At 42.3% G+C, this 22,400-nt stretch overlaps 1 protein-coding gene across 1 annotated transcript in view; it reads right to left on the bottom strand.

Moving 5' to 3' along the window:
• The window catches only part of mov10l1 (Mov10 like RNA helicase 1), a gene marked incomplete at both ends in the record, with an annotated part of 29,376 nt that overhangs the window by 3,457 nt on the left and 3,519 nt on the right, over positions 1 to 22,400 (bottom strand). The window contains 19 exons of the mRNA XM_084059430.1: positions 3,118 to 3,267; positions 3,724 to 3,897; positions 5,116 to 5,262; positions 7,003 to 7,102; positions 7,777 to 7,898; positions 8,472 to 8,618; positions 9,711 to 9,889; positions 10,549 to 10,624; positions 11,662 to 11,743; positions 12,503 to 12,594; positions 13,810 to 13,880; positions 14,216 to 14,393; positions 15,178 to 15,292; positions 16,162 to 16,362; positions 17,283 to 17,645; positions 18,411 to 18,551; positions 19,444 to 19,631; positions 20,534 to 20,646; positions 22,013 to 22,163. Coding sequence (XP_083915556.1) covers positions 3,118 to 3,267; positions 3,724 to 3,897; positions 5,116 to 5,262; positions 7,003 to 7,102; positions 7,777 to 7,898; positions 8,472 to 8,618; positions 9,711 to 9,889; positions 10,549 to 10,624; positions 11,662 to 11,743; positions 12,503 to 12,594; positions 13,810 to 13,880; positions 14,216 to 14,393; positions 15,178 to 15,292; positions 16,162 to 16,362; positions 17,283 to 17,645; positions 18,411 to 18,551; positions 19,444 to 19,631; positions 20,534 to 20,646; positions 22,013 to 22,163 — 2,790 coding nt within the window. The remainder of the gene's footprint in view (positions 1 to 3,117; positions 3,268 to 3,723; positions 3,898 to 5,115; positions 5,263 to 7,002; positions 7,103 to 7,776; positions 7,899 to 8,471; positions 8,619 to 9,710; positions 9,890 to 10,548; positions 10,625 to 11,661; positions 11,744 to 12,502; positions 12,595 to 13,809; positions 13,881 to 14,215; positions 14,394 to 15,177; positions 15,293 to 16,161; positions 16,363 to 17,282; positions 17,646 to 18,410; positions 18,552 to 19,443; positions 19,632 to 20,533; positions 20,647 to 22,012; positions 22,164 to 22,400) is intronic.

The following is a 22,400-nucleotide window of genomic DNA, read 5'->3' as shown; positions in this document are numbered from 1 at the left end:
TTTCCCCCAAAGGCTCAGACTGCCAAAGACGACTTTTACAACTTTTTTCTTTTCAGTGGTTTTCCACCGCTGTTCTCCAACACACGAGTGACCATTTTCATCCTCAAGTCACACAGATCAAGAAGATCACGTGATCGAAAGATCTCTACCACCACTGACTTCCTGCTTATAGCGTATTTTTTTGTCCCTGCATTTTTGACGAGACGAGATATATTCTCGTCGTAACGGCCTGTAACAAGCGACCGGGGGGGTCGTGAATACTTTTTTTTCTTTCTCGCGGAAGCACAGTGAAACCCTCCGTGTTTAGCAACCAGTCAGGGGATCGATCATACTGGAGATAAATATTCTGTGACTACTTGTAAGGAAAACCAAAAATCGCTGGCAGTGGGCGTTTCTTTTACGTTTTAAATCTGGCAGTGAAAGAGTTAAATTAATGCTCTACTTTGTCATACTACAGTAGTGTTACTCAAACGGGGCGGTACCACCCTCCCAGGGGGCATTCACAGAACATCGGGGGGCGCGGGGCGCGGGGGGATTTTTAGCGGCGCTGCCGCTCTATACCTAAAGGTATAGAGCGGCAGCGCCGCTAAAAATCCAGCATATGGCCCGATCCTGCTCTATACCCGACTTTGTCCGTGTTCACCTTCAACACTCTGATTGGTCAGACCCGTCAACGCTCTGATTGGTCAGACCCGTCAACGCTCTGATTGGTCAGACCCGTCAACGCTCTGATTGGTCAGGTGCGTCAACAAAGTGATTGGTCAAGCTTCACGTGACACATGGCTATAAACACATTATAAACACATATCGATGACAAAATGTATCAAAGGCGCCGCTACCTTCACACAGGGTGTGATTTTTGGTATACGTCTTTAAGTACATGTACTCAAGTACAATGCGTCGCGATGCGATGCATTGTGAGCTTGTAGATCTGCTATTTTCAAAAGATTTGTATACATTTGAAAACTTGAAATGGGAGTACTTTTACTTTTGGTACTTCAGGTACATTTTGATGCAAATACTTTTACTCAAGTACATGAATTCCGTACTTTTAATTGTAACTATTGTATTTCTACATTGCAGCATTGATGCTTTTACTTAAGTAAAACATTTACTACAAGTACTTTTTCCACCACTGGCTTCCTTGATTGGCCGACCTAACTGATCGGCTCTGTGGATTGGCCAAACTTTGCGTGACATGTGTGCCACTGAACCAATATAAGCGATAACGCGCACGTTAGGACTCCAGTGTGTTTTTAAAACAAGACTTTACAAATCCGAACCGAGTTACAGTGTGGGAGATGTTCCGCTGGACTGTACATCTCAAAGCAGGACCAGAAACATATGGCTGTGTTGCTGTTGCAGTGGAGCACAAGGTGTACTGCTTTAGTCGGCTGCTGGATAAGAAGTGTGTCCACGTTTTCAACACTGTGTCTTTACGCTGGAGGAAGTTGACCCTGGTGACAGGAAGAGAACGGCACCTTAAGGGTCCCTCCAGGCGTATCGGCTACACAGCTGTGCTGATAGAGGATATCATCTATATCTGGGGAGGGGGGGATCACCCCAACTACTACAACATACTTTATGCGGTTGATGTTGACGTCCACAGATGGCTCAAACGCAGGGTTTCTGGAACTGTTCCAGAGGGGAGGAGTGACCACTCTGCCTGTGTCTTGGGAAAGATCATGTATATACACGGAGGATTAACCCTGAAGGCTAGATGCACTAGTGACACCTACAAGTTGGACACCACCTCAATGGTCTGGTCTTTAATTAACACCGGAGGCACTCCTCCACCTGCTTCAGCACATCACTCTGCCACCATCATTGGGACAAAGATGTTCGTATTTTGGGGCTCTGGAGACAACTACTATTACACGTACTACCTCAGAGCGTTGGACACAGAGACCAACTGCTGGCCTAGCACGCCTTCTGCACAGTTTCACACAGAACGCTGGGCTCATTCAGCCTTTGCCTACAATGGAGAGCTGTACACATATGGGCGTGGAGCCTACATTGGTCTGTACAAATTCAATCCAGAGACCTTCTGCGGGAAGATGGTTAAGACCAAGGGGAGAGGACCGAGTCCAAGGCATAGCTGTACATGTTGCATGGTGGGAGATCGTATTATACTCATTAATGATGACCGTCTGGCCATCTTAGACGTAAGTCCTAGTCTGAAGACCTTATGCAAGCTCGCAGTTATTCAGCACCGTCTGGATCAGTCGGAACTACCACACAACATCAGGTGGGAACTGGCTGCCATGATTACAGAATTTTAAAAATGTAATAATAAACCACAGATCATCACTTGAGCACAGTTCATAATGCTCTTCTGCATTTTACAGTGGAATTATTATTAAAAATGCTTCCCGTTTGATACCTGGACCAAATTATCACCTTTTGATTGCTGTTTGTGATCAATAACGAGACCCAGTTAAGAGTCTGATTTTCCAATATATATAACTAGCTGTTTAACAGTATACTGTAATAATATAATTGCACCCCTGGCCTATTTTAAGGCTATATAATTCTTTTCTTTTTTTATCTCTCACCCTGGGAAGTAGGCTAATAAAATAGTCCAGTTTAATGAACCCTCTGTTGATATTTGTATGTTTTCTAAGTTATACAAGTAACAGAATAATAAACAAACATACATACATGTTCAGAGCAGAGAAAAGGTTGAGAACCACTGTGCTACAGTGTCACACAAAAGTAGCAGATCTACAAGCTCAAAAGCTGGTCGGATGGCAACGCGATCGTGACAGAACAGTTGTATATGGACTGTTTAAGAAAAAAGAACACACACATCACTTAAATTGTATTTGCCCCCCTCCTTTTTTCCCTCTACACCAGGGGTCTTCAACCTTTTCAGGCCAAGGACCCCCTAGCTGAGTGAGATTTGGAGCAGGGACCCCCTCTATATTGTATAAAATTATGTTTCAGATCAAACTTCTTTTTTTTTTTACTTGCACTCGTCGTGCAACACTCTTGCACGACGAAGTAGGGCATTCATTTACAGCGGGGGGGGGGAGAAAACAGTTGAAATCTGGAGATACAAGGCTTCTGCCAGGACAGGAGACGATCATTGAAAAGCGTGTGGAGTCGTTTTGTTACCTGTTTCCTGTAGGGGGCGATGACACCTATGTCAGCGGCGTCCACAGGGTTGTACAGCTTCTTGGCCAGCTGGCAGCAGTAGCGCATGACCTGGACGGCCTCCCCCGGGTTGAACCAGGACGGGTTGTTGCCCTCCCTCATCTCTGTGCCCTGCGGTAAGAGACACATGGATTAACCCATTAAGACAGGTGAAAGCATCCGTGTCCTTTTAAAACAGGGGTCTTCAACAGGGGGTCCGGGACCCCTAGGGGGTCCGCAGAGTTACTACCGGGGGTCCGCCAAATCTTTGTGTGATATGATGTTTTCTTTTTACCTTAAACCACTTGAACCCTAGCATCCCTATTCTGAGGAGAACTTTAGCCAAAAATAGCAGATCTACAAGCTCACAACGCCTCGCAGCGCGAGGCGTTGTGAGCTTGTAGATCGGCTATTTTTGGCTAAAGTTGAATCTGAAACACAATTTTATACAATATGGAGGGGGGGTCCCTGCTTCATCTCTCTCTCAGCTAGGGGGACCTTGGCCTGAAAAGGTTGAAGGCCCCTGATTTAAAAGGTTTGAGAAGCTACTGTCATGGAGGAAAACGTTCCGAGGCGTCATGTCCTCACCCTGAGCCCATGGAAGAGCAGTGGGAAGCCCCAGTGAGGCAGGCTCTTCCACTGGAGCAGAGAGTCCACCGTGGCCCTGTTGGCCTTCATGCACAGCTCGCCGTGGTAGAACAGCTTGGACGGGAGACGCAGCAAGGCCTCGTGGGAGCGGTAGTTGTCAATCAGTTTGGTCACCTGGTGGAGAGTGAGAATGCATTGATTGATTGGATACTTTATTAACCCATTGAGACATGAGGCGATTCTTAAAAAAAGAATCTAAATCCTGACAGTTTTTGGGAAAAAAAATTTAAGCATTTTTTTTTCTCCAAGATTTTTCAAAAATAGCAGATCTACAAGCTCATAGCGCGGCACTCAGTGCCGCGCTATGAGCTTGTATATCTGCTATTTTTTAATAGCCAATGAAATCTAAAGTGACACACATGCGTTCCCGGTCTTAATGGGTTTAATAGTTTGCAAAAAGTACAGAGGTACAGTTATTCAATAATGCTAAAAGGATAACACACAAAAAGCCCTGAGGGCTCGTTTCCATTGTGGTCCTATGTATTCAATTAATCAAGACACATAAAAGACATGAAATATTATACAAAAAAAAAACGTTAGAACTAGGAGCAGTAAAAGTGTATTTACAGAAATACTGTGGGGGGGGGTCATTTCTTTTGGCAATCTAGAAGACTTGTCTACTGTAGGTCCAGTTGCAAATTGCAGACAGGTGCTCTTTTTGATGGCTGGTGGTAGGGCATTCCACATTTTGATGGCATAATAGTAGAATTAATTCATCCTCCATGTTTGTGCCTTATCTGGGGGCATTTTTTAAATACTACTAATAATAATAATAAAATAACACATGCTGCTGCTGTACACTGACCACTTTATTATCAACCTTGCATCTTATATATAAACTATGCAAATGTTAGTCTCAATGGTAACAGGAAGAGTGGGTAATTCAATGTTAAATTGGCAATTTTGTCCCCTTCTTTTTACTTGCTTGAACATTTGACATTTAAGGTCTAATATTTCTACAATTGCTACAAAACCTGCGGCTAGCCTGTCATTATGGGAATAAACGAGGGTAAACTTTGGTCTGATAATGATCATGTATTATCTATACTTTACATTACTTCAGACCAGTAGCTTGGCGTTGCGCTTGGCATTTACCTTACGCTCACGAGTCCACGCGAGGCGCTTTCCTCTTCCAGCCGAAAGCGCAAATATTTCAACTCGGGCGCCTGGAAGCACTTTTAAGCGAGCGCCTTGGCGTTTTCAGCCTAGAAAAAAAGCCCAGTGGACACGGGCCAAAACTGGCCAATGTATGGCAAACGCCTGTGTGTGTGTGTGTGTGTGTGTGTGTGTGTGTGTGTGTGTGTGTGTGTGTGCATTGTGTGCAGTGCTGACCAGCTTGGGGTTGAATCCCCAGCTCTCTCTGCTGTACAGTGGACTGCTCATCAGCCTCTCCAGCAGGGACACACCCAGGCCAAAGGCCAGGGCCTGCTTGGATTTCACCACGGGACCCAGCTGACGGGGGTCCCCGGCCAGGACAATCTGCAAACAGTGGAGAGAGAGAGAGAGAGAGAGGGTGCAACATTTAACCCATTAACACTTAACCTGCCTGAATTATTTCAGATTTTTTGCAGTTGTCTGCCAGAGATTTTTCATTGAAATTAAAAAAGTACTCTGTTAACAAGGAAGTGGATAGGAGTCTAGATCTTATTATATATATGCGTTATTGGCAGAAAATGAGTTAAAACCTGAGGCAATTCTTAAAAATGTTTTCTAAATCCTAACAGTTTTTTGAAAAGAATCCAAAAAAAAAAGAAGTTTCAAGATTTTTCAAAAATAGCAGATCTACAAGCTCATAGCGCGGCACTCGGTGCCGCGCTATGAGCTTGTATATCTGCTATTTGTGAAAAGCCAAAGAAATCTAAAGTGACACAGATGCGTTCCAGGTATTAATGGGTTAAAGCGCTTCTCGATTATTTGATTAATCGAGAAAGTAATCGCTAAACTAAAAACTAAAAAGAAATACTGGCGTAGTGGAGAAGCAACAGATCATTGGAGCCATTACATCAGAGATGGACCGGACATCCATGACTACTGCTGGAGGAAACATTGAGTTGATTTAACACTAGTGGGTGGCGTTACGCAACTTTTATACCATGGAAAAAGTACTGCTTTCTGACCAGCTGGAAGGAGTCCGTTTCTAGACACCTCAAACAAAGTCCTGCTCAGCGGTTTAATCTCCGTTATAAATCAATGCTCGTGATGGATTATTAAGCTGCATGTTACCATAAGAACGATAATAAACAGTAGCAGCTGTTTGTTGGACAAGAAAGTCATTACCATGGCAACACAGCTATTCCCAAAAATGAAATAAACTCAGCCTCTTGTTTTTTTTGGGTAAGTGGCCATTGTATAAGGATGATAAAGACTCAAAGGCAGCCCGATACAGACAAATAACAGCCTTGGTGAGGAAACACAGGCAGGACATCCGTCCCTCCCTTCCTGATGACACCCTGGCCAACGCTCAAAGTGTCTTCGGTCAGTGGTTGACCCATGAAAATCCGGGAACATATCTGTGACATTTTAGATTTTACTTTGGCTATTCAAAAATAGCAGATCTACAAGCTCACACGAGCTTGTAGATTCACCCATTCAAACCGGTAATGCATCCGTGTCATTTTAGATTTCTTTGGCTATTCAAAAATAGCAGATATACAAGCTCATAGCACGGCACTGAGCTTGTAGATCTGCTATTTTTGAAAAGTTGTGAAAATGTGTGCAAATCTTTAAAAATATATATATATATATATATATATATTTAAAGTGAACAATTTTAACTAAAATCCTTGCTTCTGGGGGGTCCCTAGAACAACGTATTTTGAGATGGGGTCTGTGACCCAAATACAAATCCTATTGAGGGCCCTTGACATTGAAAAGGTTTGAGAACGACTGATATTATAGCAACATAAGGTTTTTCAAAAAACTGTACAAAACAGGATATTTTGTAGAATCCCCAGAATCAAAGATTTGAGTTACAAATGTTCGCTTTAAAATATATATTCAAAGATTTGCAAAAAAAACCTGCAGATCTACAAGCTCAGCGAGACACTCTGTGCCACACTATGAGCTTGTATGTCTGCTATTTTTGAATAGCCGAAGTATAAGATAATGGTTAAAATGGTCTTAATGGGTTAAGGTTGACAGTTCAAAATAGAAAGCTAAACAGAGAGAGAGAGATGCAGCAGAGTAAAGAATGACAGCGTGTAAAAAAATTGCTCCAACCTGGCCATTTCTCTCCGACACAAGGCTTATGGGGATCAGTGCCTCGGGCTCCGTGGCCTGGCCCGCTTCATCCACAAACACATGAGTGAAATGGCCCAAACTGTAGGAAGGAAGACAGGGTTTAGAATTAATGTTGCTCTTATACAGTATCTACACCTGGTACTTGCTAATTATACATGAAGAATGGCCGTTGCTTATATCAAAGAGGGGGCAATGTGGGAGACGTTTGGCTCTTGCAACTATTGGTTGCTTGTAATGTTTGCGATCTAGGACAGTGATTCTCACAGTGGTGTCCGGGGACCCCCAGGGGTCCTTAAGGGATCCCCACGGCTAAATAATTTAATACAGCATCAAAACCACTTTAAACCTATACTGTACATCGGCTATTTTCAAATTAGAAAATCTTAACAAATTAACCCATTAAGACCTGAGGCCGATTAAAAACATGATTTCTAAATCCTAACGCTTCAAAATATATATATATATATATTCAAAGATTAGCAAAAAAAAAAATCACGATTTTACAAAAATAGCACATCTACAAGCTTGTAGCGCGGCACTCGGTGCCACGCTATGAGCTTGTATATCTGCTATTTTTGAATAGCCTAAAGAAATCTAAAAGTGACACAGATGCGTTCCCGGTCTTAATGGGTTAACAAGACAAAATATTATATGGGGGTCCCTGGCTGGCACCAAATAATGATCAGATGGGGGGGGGTGCGACCAAGTACATTTTAAAATGTGGGGGTCCTCGACACGCCCCCCTGGTCTTACTGGAGTCCTACGTGATGCAGCAGGCCGGCACTGGAACAGGTGCTGACCACGATCCTGTGGAACGCAGCATGGCGGATGTCCTCCCCTGCCCTGGAGTACTGTCTCAGAGCCTCTGGGATCGACTGAGGAGGAGGAGGAGGATGGACAAGACTGACTGAGCTACCTTTGATTTCATTCACATATTATTTACCACTTCACAAATCTGATTTCATTCACATATTTACCACTTCACAAAAATGTGACTTATCAAATGATTAATTTGATGGCCCTTTTTTTAATTTATCAGCTCTTTGGTTGACCGGACAAAATTCATCTCCGACCTAGATCATTGTTTTTTTATTCTGGTCCTGGAGACCATAGAACAGCTGTTTTTTTCTTCTTCTTCTTTTTTTTAAGCGACCTTGAGCAAGAGAGCCAATAATGTTGATGACCGGTTCATCGGTCAATAGGAGACTCAGTAGGAGACGGTCATCAAATTATTGGCTTAGGAATGCGACAAAAACTAAAAATCTCCATGAATTCAAGGCTTCATGGGGTGTGTAATTGACAGAAAATAAGTCATTGTTTGGGGGAACTACGGTACTCATTTAAAGAACATGCTTAGTTATGACAAATATCTGAATCTCAACCATTGATTTAAAATGTATGTTTCAGCAACAGCAGGGGCACAAAGAGATGGAGTGAACTTGTCGTACATCTTCCTGCCTACAGAAGGCGTTGATGCGAGCCAAGCTGGCCGCATGCAGGAAGCCACTGTTATGCAGACGAATGCAGATGAGGTCGGCAGCGCTGTTGGAGGGGGTGCACACCAGCAGACGGCTGCTGGGCACAAAGTGGTACACCTTGAAGGTTTGGAAACAACAGAAAAATCACTCAGAGGGGAGATTGTTCACATACTGAATATATGGGCACTTCAAGGGACGAAACAAATAATCAAAACAGTGTGAACTGATGTAAGCCTGCAACTTCTTAGCCATCATTTCGATTAATCAAATAATCAAAAATATTTATGTCAAAGAATCGATTGACCACTTAACTGTTATTTTATTACGTTTATGTTTATTAAAGGATCCCCTTTAGACAAATGAATGAGCCTCTTCAATCCAGTCGTGGTCAGATAAGACGGGGATCGTATGCAACATGCGAGCATGTGCTGGACTGAGTGTGTGGATTAAGTTATGGAGAAGGCGGGTTCTAAACGCAGGCTTTTAACAGTGAATTCAGCATGAGTGTCGAGTCATAACACCGGCAGTTTTGAAAGCGACGGGCATAATGGAGCAATTTCTGTGAGAGAGACAGACAGACAGAGAGACAGGGGGAGTGTGTGTGTAAAGCAAAGTTTGTTGTTTACCCAGGGTGTCGGACTAAGCACGAAGCTTGTTTCCAGCCGGACACTGCATGGAAGCCTTGCTCAAGGGCTATTCAGCGGTGATTCATGATTGATGTGATGAATTGGGGAATCGAACTAGGGACCTTCCGGTATCAAGGCCGCCCCTCTAACCACTAGGCCACCGCTGCCACTGTGTGTGTGTGTGTGTGTGTGTGTGTGTGTGTGTGTGTGTGTGTGTGTGTGTGTGTGTGTGTGTGTGTGTGTGTGTGTGTGTGTGTGTGTGTGTGTGTGTGTGTGTGTGTGTGTGTGTGCGTTTGTGTTTTAAAACCCTTTCTATAATAGTACGTTTTTTTTGGTTGCACTTACAATGCCTGAACTTATGCTGCAAAATAAAGGGAGAAAGCAGGGAGATTTTAATTTAAAACAAAATCTACTTTTGCTTGATAACTGGTAATTTTATGTTGTTTTTAAATGTCAGCGGAATATTATTATCAAGCCGCGGAATCAAGACCTTTTCTCCACGCAATCCTGGGGGGACTACCTGTGGTTGACACGTGAACTCAACAGTACCCTCTAGTGCCTGAGTGGTTGAGCTGTGGAATACCTGCAGTATGGTCTCTATGAGGGTGACGGTCTTGCCAGTGCCAGGTGGTCCGAAAAGCACGTACGGAGTGGGCCGGCATTCACCCGCCAGGATCCTCTTCACTGCCTCCCTCTGAGAGGGGTTGAGGCTGGGGTTGAAGAGGTGCCCTTCCCTGGGTGTGGGGGGAGGCAGAACACCACCTGGAAGACAACCAAACCCAACACACAATACTACGCTTCACCCAGCGTTTTGTTATCGTGTTCATGCAAGACATGCTGACTTCTATGGAATCCAAATGACTGAAATCAGCCGTGGACCCCCATAACTGAGTGCAGAAATGTACCATTTATACATTCTCAGAGTTAACCCATTAAGACCTGAAGCCGATGAAGTCTCCTAAATCTCAACAGTATTCTGAAAAAACATTTCTATATCAGTGGTTCTCAATCTTTTTCATGTCAAGGACCCCCAAAATTATATGTATTTGGCCGCGGACCCCCATCAAAATATGTTGTTCCAGAGACCCCCAGAAGCAAAGATTTTAGTTACAAATGTTCGCTTTAAATATATATATATATTCAAAGATTTGCACACATTTTCACGATTTTTCAAAAATAGCAGATCTACAAGCTCGTAGCGCGGCACTCGGTGCCGCGCTATGAGCTTGTATATCTGCTATTTTTGAATAGCCCAAAGTGTAAAATAATGCTTTTTTGCTCAAATCTAAAAATGACAGTTCCAGGTCTTAATTGGTTAAAGACCCATAATAAGGGTCCTCCCCCAAGGACACCTGGGGGTCCCCAGACCCCACTTTGATGTACAGGAAATGTGCAACAACGCTCTCCCCCAATTGACACACCTTTGGTCTGCGTTGTCTTTGACTTCATGTCGACGGAGATGCTAGACACCTTCTGCCCATTTTCCATGGTTGTCACCTGCAGTTCAGATAAAAACATGTCATTAAAATAAAAAACGATACAAATGTTAACTGCAGTTCAGATTAAAAAAAGAAAAATCTAATCATGTCGATCTCGGGATCCAAATGGGAAGGGCTTGGCTCCAATGTATTAAAAAAGTATAAAATATAATTATGTGAAGAATTTTTTTTTTTGTGGAGGTACTTCTGTGTGATTTGGTCTGACCGGTGCAGCAGTTTGCAAGATTAGCTTCAGACACACAGACAGACCCTCTTGTAGACTGCTTGCTTAAGAGTAATAAACATTTTCAAACTGAATTTAAAATAAAAATTTACTCCAGTCAATGTATTTTCTTTCTTACACCACATGAATCGTAGCATCCCTATTTTGTGCATGTCAAAATAGGCGAACATTCACAGAAATAGCAGATCTACAAGCGCACAACGCGTTGTGTTGTAGGGGCGGCAGTGGCTCAGGGGTAGAGTGGCCGGGTAGAGTGAACTGGAAAACCGCAAGGTTCCCAGTTCGATCCCGGGCTGGGGCGCTCCCCTTGAGTTAGTGTCGAAGTGTCCTTGAGCAAGACGCTGAACCCCTAATTGCTCCCGATGAGCAGGTTGGTGCCTTGCATGGTTTCCTCCGCCATCGGTGTATGAATGTGTGTGTGAATGGGTTAATGGCACAATCAATGTAAAGCGCTTCGGATAGAAGCGCTATATAAATGCACCATTTGTAGATCAACTATTTTCAGTGAACAGATTTGGTGTAGAAGGAAAGAAAAGGAGGGCACCAAGTATAGACCACTGTGGGACTCTGGTCAACAAAGTAGGTGGATAACTCGTCTAAAACAGGATTCAGTTCAAACCCAGGATTCAGGATTAAAATTCAAAAATAGCAAAAGTAGCAGAGCTTGCAGATCTGCTACTTTTGATGCTTTTGTGTGACACTGTAGTATGACCAAGTAGGGGCATTAATTTACGAAAAAACACAAGAATAATATGGAGATAAGAGGCTTCTGCCCGACGGCAACGGAATAGGGTTCAAGTGGAGCTTTTCACCTGATCGTCCTCTGTGGTTTTCTCTTCTCCGTCTGTCTCCATCCATGATCCTGTCCACTGGAGTTTCTGAAGAACGATCTTGCTGGGAAACAGAACTGGACAACAGGGTGGTGGAGATGACACTACCATTACTTTTTTCTTTCATAATCAAGCACGGTAAGTGAGAGTTTAATCGTTTGGTGGTTTGTAAAGGAGAACAGCACAGTTCTCCAGCAGTGACTAGCTGCTGTCCTCCAAAATGCGTTTAGAAACAAGCCAATGATATATTGAATTCCACTGTGTGGGATATACTGTGTATACACGTAAAAATGCAAATAAAATGCATACTTACTCTGCCCAAATTGTGCGGCTTGCTCTAGTGCCTGGTGACATCGTCTCATAGTCACTCTAGTCATACAATTGGGGGGGGGGTTAAATAAATCATAGGTAACATTGGTACATTACATAACTCTGGTATATTCTCACTGGGTGTATTAGGCATAACATATTTAAGCACTTGTGCACAATGTACTGTATTTTGTCCAACGACAAATGGCAAAAATTGCTCATCTACAAGCTCAAAACCTGTCACTGTGAGCTTGTAGATAAGCTTTTTTTTTTTTTTTTTTACTATTTTTGCCAGAAAGAATAACATTTTGAAATGATTTTATTTTAAGTTTTTGCCTATAATGACATGGTCAAAATAGGGACACCAGGTTGAAAGTGCAATGTGGAACCTGGTTGTCCCTTTGGCACATTTCAGTATACTCGTTTGTCAGTATAATAGATCTGTGCATTTACTGTACTTGTCGCTCACAATACGAGTATAAGATAATAATAATAAGAGCTGCCCCTATCTGACCTGCTGTAGGTGAATTCAACATCCAGAGGCTCTCCCATATAGTCCCTCTGAAAGTCTGGGTTGACTCTCAGACTCACAGTCTCGTCACGAATCTGTGGCACAAAAACAAAAGCACTGGCCATGTATCAAACTGAATTCATTAACCTCTTTATTCTGGGCATGTCACAATCAAGGGCCAAGGCTTGGATATTTACGATGAGCCCAACACGGAAGCTTATGAATGGCAAGAGTGTGGCACTGTTTTACCCTGCGGTGTCAGAAATAATTTATTTTAATACAAGTGAATAGGTTTTTTGACAAACTTTAGACTAGATTTTCTTACCGCAATTGTCATAAATTCTATATGCTTCCAGTCGCTAGTTTAAAGTCTCCTTTCAATCATCAGGATATGTGTTTTGCTAAATTATGGTCCCATTTATTCTAAAATTGACGATAAAGTAGGCTATGCTCCAGGATGGGCGGGATGATTTGATTGACAACCTACAGTACACAACCAATAGCATTCATTCCCCGCCCCGCTCTTGATTGACAAGCTACCCAACCAATAGCATTCTTTGGGGGTTGTTTTCCGGTTCCCTGGTCACATGTCTGGTCTCAACCAATAGCGTTTGAGTTCCGGCGTGGCCAACTGTATATATTAAAGATGGGAGGATACACGTTCCTGAACTATCGGCTTCATTTTCGGTCTGTAGAAAGCAGGGGAATGGCTTTGTCCATTCATTTTTTACAGTCTATGGTCACAATAGGTGAACATTCGGCCAAAATAGCTCATTTACAAGCTTTAAACTTGTAGATCAGCTGGCAAAGAGATGATATAGATAGAGAGAAAGAGATAGAGATAAAGATAGAGATATATATACACACACACACACACACACACACACACACACACACACACACACACACACACACACACACACACACAAAACAAACAACGTGCTTAACTGAGCTATCCAGTTTACACACACAAAACAAACAACGTGCTTAACTGAGCTATCCAGTTTAGTAGACCTTGTATTGCGAATTTGTACTTCCATGTACTGTTATGTACTGCCATGTACTGTTCTCATGTCTTACTAAATAAAGTACATCAATCAATCAAACAAGAGGGCCTGTGTGGCTCCTGTGAAGAAAAAAGCTAAAACAGCTGATCTACAAGCTCACAAGCCGTCACGAGCTTGTACAGTTTGAAGATCTATTTGCAAAAGAATTTATGTAACTTTAAAAAAGAAAAACAGTTTTGAGCATTTGCGAAAAATAGGGACTGGAGAGTTTTTGACTTTTTTTGACAGTGCTGATGCCCTTACCTCTGTTATATAAGCAAAGTATTCCAGCACCATTCCACCACTCTGTGGTTTCTTCAGTGTAAGGCGATCACCTGTAGAGTAGACCCAGCAATGTTCACATTTGCAACATGCACGAAGTTGAAGTCCACAATCACAGCACCAGAGGGAGCTCCACTAATCAACGCTCAACCCAGATTTGGCTCAAAGAGGTTAAATTCGTTCTCCTGCTACTTTAGTAGATTATAAAAAAATCTATTACTATTTGAATGTTTTTGTTTTGATTTGTTGATGTATAAATCAATGTGGGTTAATGAATTATTCGATTAACCTACTCAAGCAAGATTAAGTCGGTTATTGGTTCTAAATATTGGTTTTGTTATATTTTCTGGTTAATCGCCCGGCCCCATCCTGGTCTCATCCTCCTCACCTACGGAGAGGTTGGGTCGTCCCTCGGCCAATCCCAGCACCTCGAGGTGCAGGTAGACGGATCCCTTCCTGAGGAGGGCTCCAGTGATGGTGAGAGACTTCATCTCTGCCACGGCGTTCAGCTCCTCCATCCACAGCAGGGCTGAGAAACGGGAGCGCATGTTGGATCCCGACAGGACCTGAGCAAGAAGGAGGAATCAGTGGTGGTAAAAGTACTCAAGCATGTTTTACTTAACTCATTGAGTGCCCAAATTATTATTATCTATTTCTGGCCATTACAATTTTATATTTTATATTTTTTCAAACTAAAAAAAAAAGTGCTTAGGAAGCGAGATACAGCCCTTTTAAGTTATAAGTTAAACAAGGAGTGGATGGAGCTGCAAATCTTCAGATGATGATATCTTGGGTTTAAAAAAAAACGCTTTTTTTTTTTTCTATTTTTTTCAAAAACACGTGAAACATGTTAATGGCACTCAATGAGTTAGGTAAAAGTATCAATAATGCCATGTAGAAATACTCTGTTCCCATTTCAGAAGTTCAAAATGTAAAAAACATATTTTGAAAATAGCCGAAAAACAAGCACACAACGCGTCGCATCGCGATGCATTGTGAGCTTGTAGATCTGCTATTTTCAAATGGCTGAAATATATGTAAGGCTGAAGTGGTTAATGCGTTTTGTAATAATAATCAAAATCTACAAAGTAACAAGTAACATAAGTTTTCAAATAATTGTAGTGGAGTAAAAAGTACAATATTTGCCTCTGAGATGTAGTGGAGTAGAAGTAAAAGTACAGTAAATTGGAAATACTCCAGTAAAGTAAAAATACCTCAAAATTGTACTTAAGTACAGTACTTGAGTACATGTACTCAGTTACTTTACACCACTGAGTAGGAATCAGTGGTGGAAGTAGTATATAAACCACGCTTCATAACTCCTGTGTCTTTGTGGGAGGTACAACTCACCTCTCCTAGGCAGGGCTGGACTACCAGTACATCACCCTGGCCGTCCACACACTCTCTCAAAGATTGGGGAACTGAGTAGGAGCCCAGAAACTGAGGCAGCCTCCGGCTGATGATCCTGGGGGGAGGGGGGAGAAGGTCTCTGATCAACATTTTGTCAACCCAAGGTTAGACTAGAGTTCTCAAATTGTGCCCGAACCCGACCCGAAAACCGAGCCTCGGGTTCCGTGAAGATAAAACAAAAAATCTCTGGTACCCCAAAAAAGAAACGGTAAGGCCGACAGAAATGGCAGTGGGTGTGTTGGATGGAGCTCAAAGTGAACTTTACACAGGTATCTAGTTGGTCACCGTCCAACCTTCCTCGCCCGTGTTATTAAAGAAAAACGGGCGACAACAGACAACAATGGCCAAAACTCGGAAATCGGCGAAAGTGGCCGTTTTCAAAACGTTTTGGCCATTTATCTCTGGAACGGAAGGTCCAATCTGCTCAGTTCAAAGATTTTTGGATGCGTGACTTTGAGGACATTAAGCACATAATGACGTTTTTTTTTTGTTTTGTTTTCGGGCCTAAAAGTATGGTAATTGTTCGGGCCGGACCGATCCTCGGGCCGGCCCAGTAGGGCCCAGTTAGTGCTGGGCCTTAATTTTCAGGCCTCTAGGTTAGACACACGTAGTTGATCAAAGCAAAGAATACATAAATGCAGCCATGTTATCTGCAGGTCAGGTACAGAACATTCCCATGAAGCACTGTTCACCGATATCACAAAATGTGCCGGCGGGTATAACAACAAGAACTTGCTGAACAACTAAATGATATTTCTTCGACACTCTCCCATCGTTTCTGTGCACTTGCCAAGCATTTCAATATGATTCTCTTCACGTTAGGGATTGTACAATGACTCCCGTTTACTGAAACTAGGAAAACAATGACAACAGCTTTAGACCATGTGTGACCACATACAATCAGGTTGGTGGTTGTGGCGGTACCTTTGAGGAGGAGGTGGAGCTGCGACAGAGATGACGTGGGTGGGTTCATGAGGGACAGACAGACAGGGCTGCTGGGGAGAGTAGGGCACCCTTGGCTGGAGCAAGGTCTCCTCATTGCTGGCCACTGTGACCTCCAGGCGCCTCCCGATGGTGAAGGAGGAGAAGTGCAGCAACAGCAGCTCGGCACAACTCCCCGGGATTCTGAAGAAATAGAAGTCCCCCCCACCACACATGTATTCTTAACCGTCCACAGAGCCAACAAAACCTTCAGACATTGCATGACTCTGCTACCACTGCTTGTGATTGGAGCCTGACAATATATCAGCCATTATTCAATTATTATTATTTTTACAACGTGTCGCAACTTTTAACCTTTTAATTTATTTTCAAAGATTTCCAATCTACAAGCTCGGTTGAATAAAACAGTTACATTTGTGTGTGTATTTTGTATTTTTACTCATTTGCTTGTTCACTGTGTACTTTAACGTTTAAATATCTTTTTAGTTTAATATACAGTATGCACAATTTTCTCGCTTTTTCTCTTTCTTCTCAAATTCTAAATATTTCACCTTTTTCACAAAATATCAGTCAAAATATTAGTAATCGGTGCCCTAGGACTCTCCAACATTTGGAATCGGACCCAAATATCTGGCACCAGTCTACAACGTGTGATACAGCCACTACTGATGCAACCACTACAACAATTACAATTACTAGTAGTCCATTGGTTCTCAAAGTGGGGTCCGGGGACCCCCAGGGGTACTTGAGGGGGTTCCTGGGGGTCCCCAGCTAAATGATGGATAGGAACCAAATGGACACTTATGGGTCTGTAACTCAGACCATTTGTACACTCTCAGAGTTAAATTAACATTGATTTTACAATATATATTGGGGTCCCAGATATAGAAATGCCATTAAATGGGGGTCCGTAGCCTAATGCATGTCAAACTGGGGGTCGTTGAAATTAAAATGGTTGAGAATCACTGCTAGAGCCGTAAAGATCTTCTCTTATGGGGGTCCTAGGCATATCTTTTCAAATGGGGGGTCCGCGGGCTAATAAACGTCAATTTGGGGGTCCTTGACATGAAAAAGTTTGAGAACCACTGTACTAGTCAACTTACTTGGCAGTGCAATTCACTAAAATTGGCAGCCTCTCCCCTGGTTTAAGCTCCGCCTCCATCTCTTGGGTCCTTTCAGCAGGCTTAGGAGTGACGACGACGTCCTCCTCCGGCTCGCGGTCATTCCTGACCGCCTTAACCGTACCGTTGACGTTGTCAACAACAGCGGACCCATTTTTGGAACAGAGGGTACTAGATAAGGCTGCGTTTTTGGGCTCCTGAACCCCACTGCTGAGTGACTGCAACACTATCTTTTCCCGCTTTGCTGAGGAAGGGTCTTTGAAGGTAGAGAAGGTGAACTGTTCCTGTGAGTCCCAGCCGGAAAACTCGCAGTGCGTCAGAGTTTGGGTCTCTGCACCTTTGTTCCTGTTTGGGTGCAAACAAACAAATTGCATAAGAGCAAAAGTAATTTGTGGCATTGCATTTGTATCGTTTCGTGATGAGATTTACATGTCGTCGCTTATTTATCGTGGCATTTATTTACATCATTTATATCTGAAAGGATTTGCCTGAAAACTGACTGCCTGTTGGTTATAAGGAGTCCAACAGTAGAATAAAGTTACATTCACTAATATTACAAGTAACCAAAGTGTTAAGTGGAAGGAGTCAATGTGGCTCGAAAAGTGTCAAGACGGGAGACATAGAATAGGGGTCTTCAACAGGGGGCCGGGACTCCTAGGGAGTTACAGGGGGGCCACCAAATCTTTGTGCTGATAGGAACTTTTTTACATTAACCACTTGAACCTTGGCATCTCTATTCTGAGGAGAACATTAGCTGAAAATTAAGCAAAGAGTTTTGGTGCAGAGGGGAAAAAAGGGCAGACCAAGTACAGAGCCAATGGCATTGAGGGTGTAAGTGGTTAAATGCCTGAAAATACACATTGACATGAATCCTCTATTAACAGAGAAGATAGTGTGTAAAAAAGACTATAAACATTTACACAACACAGATGATACAGTAGTACTGCCAAAAAAAGTTTAATCTGCAACACAATTGTATACAATATGTAGTGGGGGTCCCTGCTTAAGCTCTCTCTCAGCTAAGGGGTCCTTGGCCTGAAGGACGTTGAAGACCCCTGCTCTAGAATAAGAAAGGTATTTTCATAAAAGACATTCAATGGTTACACTCACTGAATCCAGAATACCAGCTTTCCGCTCTCCCCAAGTAACAGAGTCCCAAAGTGACCATACTCTGTGACCTCCAGTCCCCTTTTATCCTTCAGGAGATTCTGGATGTCAGCCTCAGGTGTAGGTTTGGCAAAACCATTCACACTGTTAGAGAGGAAAAACACACACAAAGCATGTGTGTTGAGTAGTTAAGATCATAAGATCTCATCCCGATATAGAGTAGATTACTACTAACCTGGAATGGGAAATTAAGAGCAGTGCAACCAGTCACTGTAAATCTATTTGCAAAATGTAATGAAGTAGCAGGTGATTTAAGAGTCAATAGAAAAAAAGGTAGCAGGACCCTGAACAAAGTAGTTGAAAGTACGGCTGAGCGATATGACTTCAAATCAAATAGCTGATCTACAAGCCCATACTGCATCGCGACACGTTGTGAGCTTGTAGATCTGCTATTTTCACTTTTTGCACGCCATCATCGTACAACTAAGTGCAATACAGGGTTAAATGGTTAATAGACTGATCAATTTAGTCAATTATAAAGAAGAATCTACTAGAATTGTCTTTGTCTCGATTCATTCATTCATAAGAAATAAAGAAAAACCTGCTTTTGGATTATTTGATTAACCTACATGAGGTTGTTGGTTCTATATGTCGGTTTTGATATATTTTCGGTTAATTTTGACAGCAAATTCTGATTTAGCCTTAAGGTTGTTACACACCGGGGCGATTTTTTCGTGCGAATAATGCGTTTTTTTTTAAAACCTTATAAAGTCAATGGCTCCGTACATGGAGCGAAAAAGCGAAATAGCGAAGCGAAAAAGCGTCTTTTAATTATTCGGAACGAGTCCGAATTTTGCGTATATTCGCTATATTCGCCGGTTTCGCCCGGTGTGTAAGGACCTTTAGTCTTTTGATTAACACACCATTTAGTTTTAGTCCTATTTTAGTCTCGTCTAGGTGGACTAAATATCAAAATCTTAGTCAGTTAGTCTTTTAGTCTTAGTCAACTAAATTAACACTGCTTTGTTGGGGCTACCGTTGTTCGGTGGGGGCCATACATAGGGCCCTCCAGCTCCACAAGGACTGACTGCTCTCCATGATCACCAGGTTCACCAGGTCCCCCGGCATGGGTCGGTAGTCAGCAGGCAGCAGCAGAGAGTCCAGGCTGAAGAACACGTTGTCTTCTACCGTCCCGTTGTTGCCATACATACTGGTAATGTGCACCTAGAGATGGAATTGAGCACAGAGCACATAAATGAGATTCAAATGTAGTCCTCAGTCTGTGTGTCAGGGCCTAAATACTAAGTCGATCCCTCAAGCCATTAAGACCGGGAACGCATCTGTGTCATTTTAAGATTTATTTGGCTATTAAAAAATAGCAGATATACAAGCTCATAGTGCGGCACCGAGTGCCGCACTATGAGCTTGTAGATCTGCAATTATTTTTGAAAAAAATCGTGACTTTTTGCAAATCTTTGAATATGTATAATTTTTTAAAACCAAACATATTTAACTCAAATCTTTGCTTCTGGGGATTCTACAAATGTCTTCTAAATCCTAAAAGATGTGTTCCCGGATTGAATGGGTCAAAGCAGTACTATGTAAGTTTTATTTATGAATAACATGCAATTATGTCCAATCTGTATGGTAGAGTATGTTAATTCAAACTTATACAATCGGGGTGGTTGTGTTTTGTCTCCCTGCTCTTCTATTGAGACATTTAGATACTTTGTCTAGCCCATTAAGACCTGGAACTTTGCCATTTTTAGATTTGAGCTAAAAAAAACATTATTTTACACTTTAGGCATTATTTTACACTTTTGGGGGTCCTTGACATGAAAAAGATTGAGCACCACTGATATAGAAACATACGTTTTTCAGAATACTGTTGAGATTTAGGAGACATGTAGAATCGGCTTCAGGTCTTAATGGGCTAGGTGAGACCTAAAAGGTCAAGATTCAATTTACTCTGTGAGCAAGCAGGCAGGCTTTATTAGCTCAAAGGTAAAAAATCAGCACTTGCGCAGGAGACCCGGGTTCAAATCCAGGGTAGAAGAGGAGGAAAGTTACATAGTGCAGCATTAAATGAGCATCTGGCCCGACTATTCAAATAAGGACATTATTACCTGATCTAAACGGCAGTAACGTAAGGGAGCCACTGATTGAGCCTGGCTGCTCCACTGGGTGGGATTGATGAAATACTGGGCTTGGACCCAGTCTCCCTTCATTGGCTCATACCCTTGAAAATAGGGGAGGAAACATAAGATACGTATACAATATTATAAATAAAATATAATAATAATAAAAGCTGAAAATCATAAAACGTAATGCAAAGCAGCATCCAATATGGCAGCACGCCAGGGGCGTCACGGCCATTCACTGTGCGTACGGCGCGACACCCTCTCTCACAGATCCGTGATTTCATACCCCCCACTTTTTGAAAAAACAAAAAATAATTTAATTTTTTTTTAAATAATAAATCGGTAAAATCAGGCAAAAATACAAATTAAATAACCTAAACCTAACCCTAAAACCGAAATAAAGTAACCAAAACACGGAAAAAAACTAACAAAATCTGCCCAAAAAAACGCAAAATTTTGAAAATACAAAATGTGTTTACATTTGACAGATACAAATGTTTTTTCACGATTTTTCAAAAATAGCAGATCTACAAGCTCATAGTGCGGCACTCGGTGCCGCGCTATGAGCTTGTAGATCTGCTATTTTTGTAGATCTGCTATTTTTGTAAATAAGGGGTATGGTCCACCGAAAGTCCATCCCCCCCACCTTCTGAGAGCCTGTGACGTCCCTGCAGCAAGCACAGCAGGCAAAATGTCTTGCACTCCTTTTTTTAAGCAAAATGTGTTCAAAGAGTACACATGACATTGTATTCAAGTTACAAAAATAAAACAACTCTTTGGTTTTACATTTTCTCCCACAACTAAAGGGGCGGCCATAGCTGAATGGTTAGTGAACCCGCCTAGGGAGCCAGAGGCCCTGGTTGCCCCAGGTTCGATTCCAGGCCAGGTCAGCATATGTGTCGATGAAATGAAATTTGTCCCTGAGCAAGACTCTTAACCCCTAATTGCTCACAGGTTCTCATTGGAAACAAGACCGCAAGGACTTTCATGAACGACCTGTTAAAAGGAATTATCCTTATCCTTATCCACTCCCATCCACGCCTCCCTCACCATCCTTCCCCACAAGGCTGGACATACAAACAACAATACAAATACATGTATAAAATCAAAAGAAATTGGGTACATAATTTAAGGACACAAGAAAAAACACAAAATTATGTTCAGGGGAATAAGTACTAAATTAAAATTTGAGAGGAAGAGAGAGAGAAAAAAGAAAAAGAGGAGAAAAGAAATTAACAATAATAATAGCAGTGATGTATATAAAAAACAAATAAAATATAACAAAAAAAAACTGTACGTCTTGCACTCCTTGTGAACATTGTAGCTTTTCACTTGCTGCTACAATGTCCGAGGAGTCAAAACAAAAGGCAGTTTTACTCCCATGTACCTACAAGACATAGCAATGAGGGAATTTGAATCAGGTCAAATAGCTCAAAACTGTAATATGTGAACTCAGATCTTTACCATCCTGCAGGGCACTGCTCGGGAAGAACGTGGTCTGGTTGATGTAGCCGCCGTCTCGGTCGTATTGTGTCACGGTGCCGATGAGAGGGCGCAGTTTCAGACCGTCTGCCTCTACGGCGTGTCCCCCCCACTCCTCTGCACTCTTTTCCACCTAAAAAAAGCAAATTAACTAAATATTAACAAACGTAGGATGATGGAATTTGCACTTTCTAATTAAGGATCCAGAACAACCGATGCAGTTGATCTTAGATCAGGGGTCTTCACCGTTTTCAGGCCAAGGACCCCCTAGCTGAGAGAGCGATGAAGCAGGGACCCCCTCTATATTGTATAAAATTGTGTTTCCGATTCAACTTTTTTGTTTACTTGGTCTGCTCTTTTTTCCCTCTAC

Source organism: Gymnoscopelus microlampas (genome assembly GCF_963454915.1).
Source record: "Gymnoscopelus microlampas genome assembly, chromosome: 6".
NCBI lineage: Eukaryota > Metazoa > Chordata > Actinopteri > Myctophiformes > Myctophidae > Gymnoscopelus > Gymnoscopelus microlampas.
Note: the sequence above shows the minus strand (reverse complement) of the source record. Positions and strands in the feature narration are given on the sequence as shown.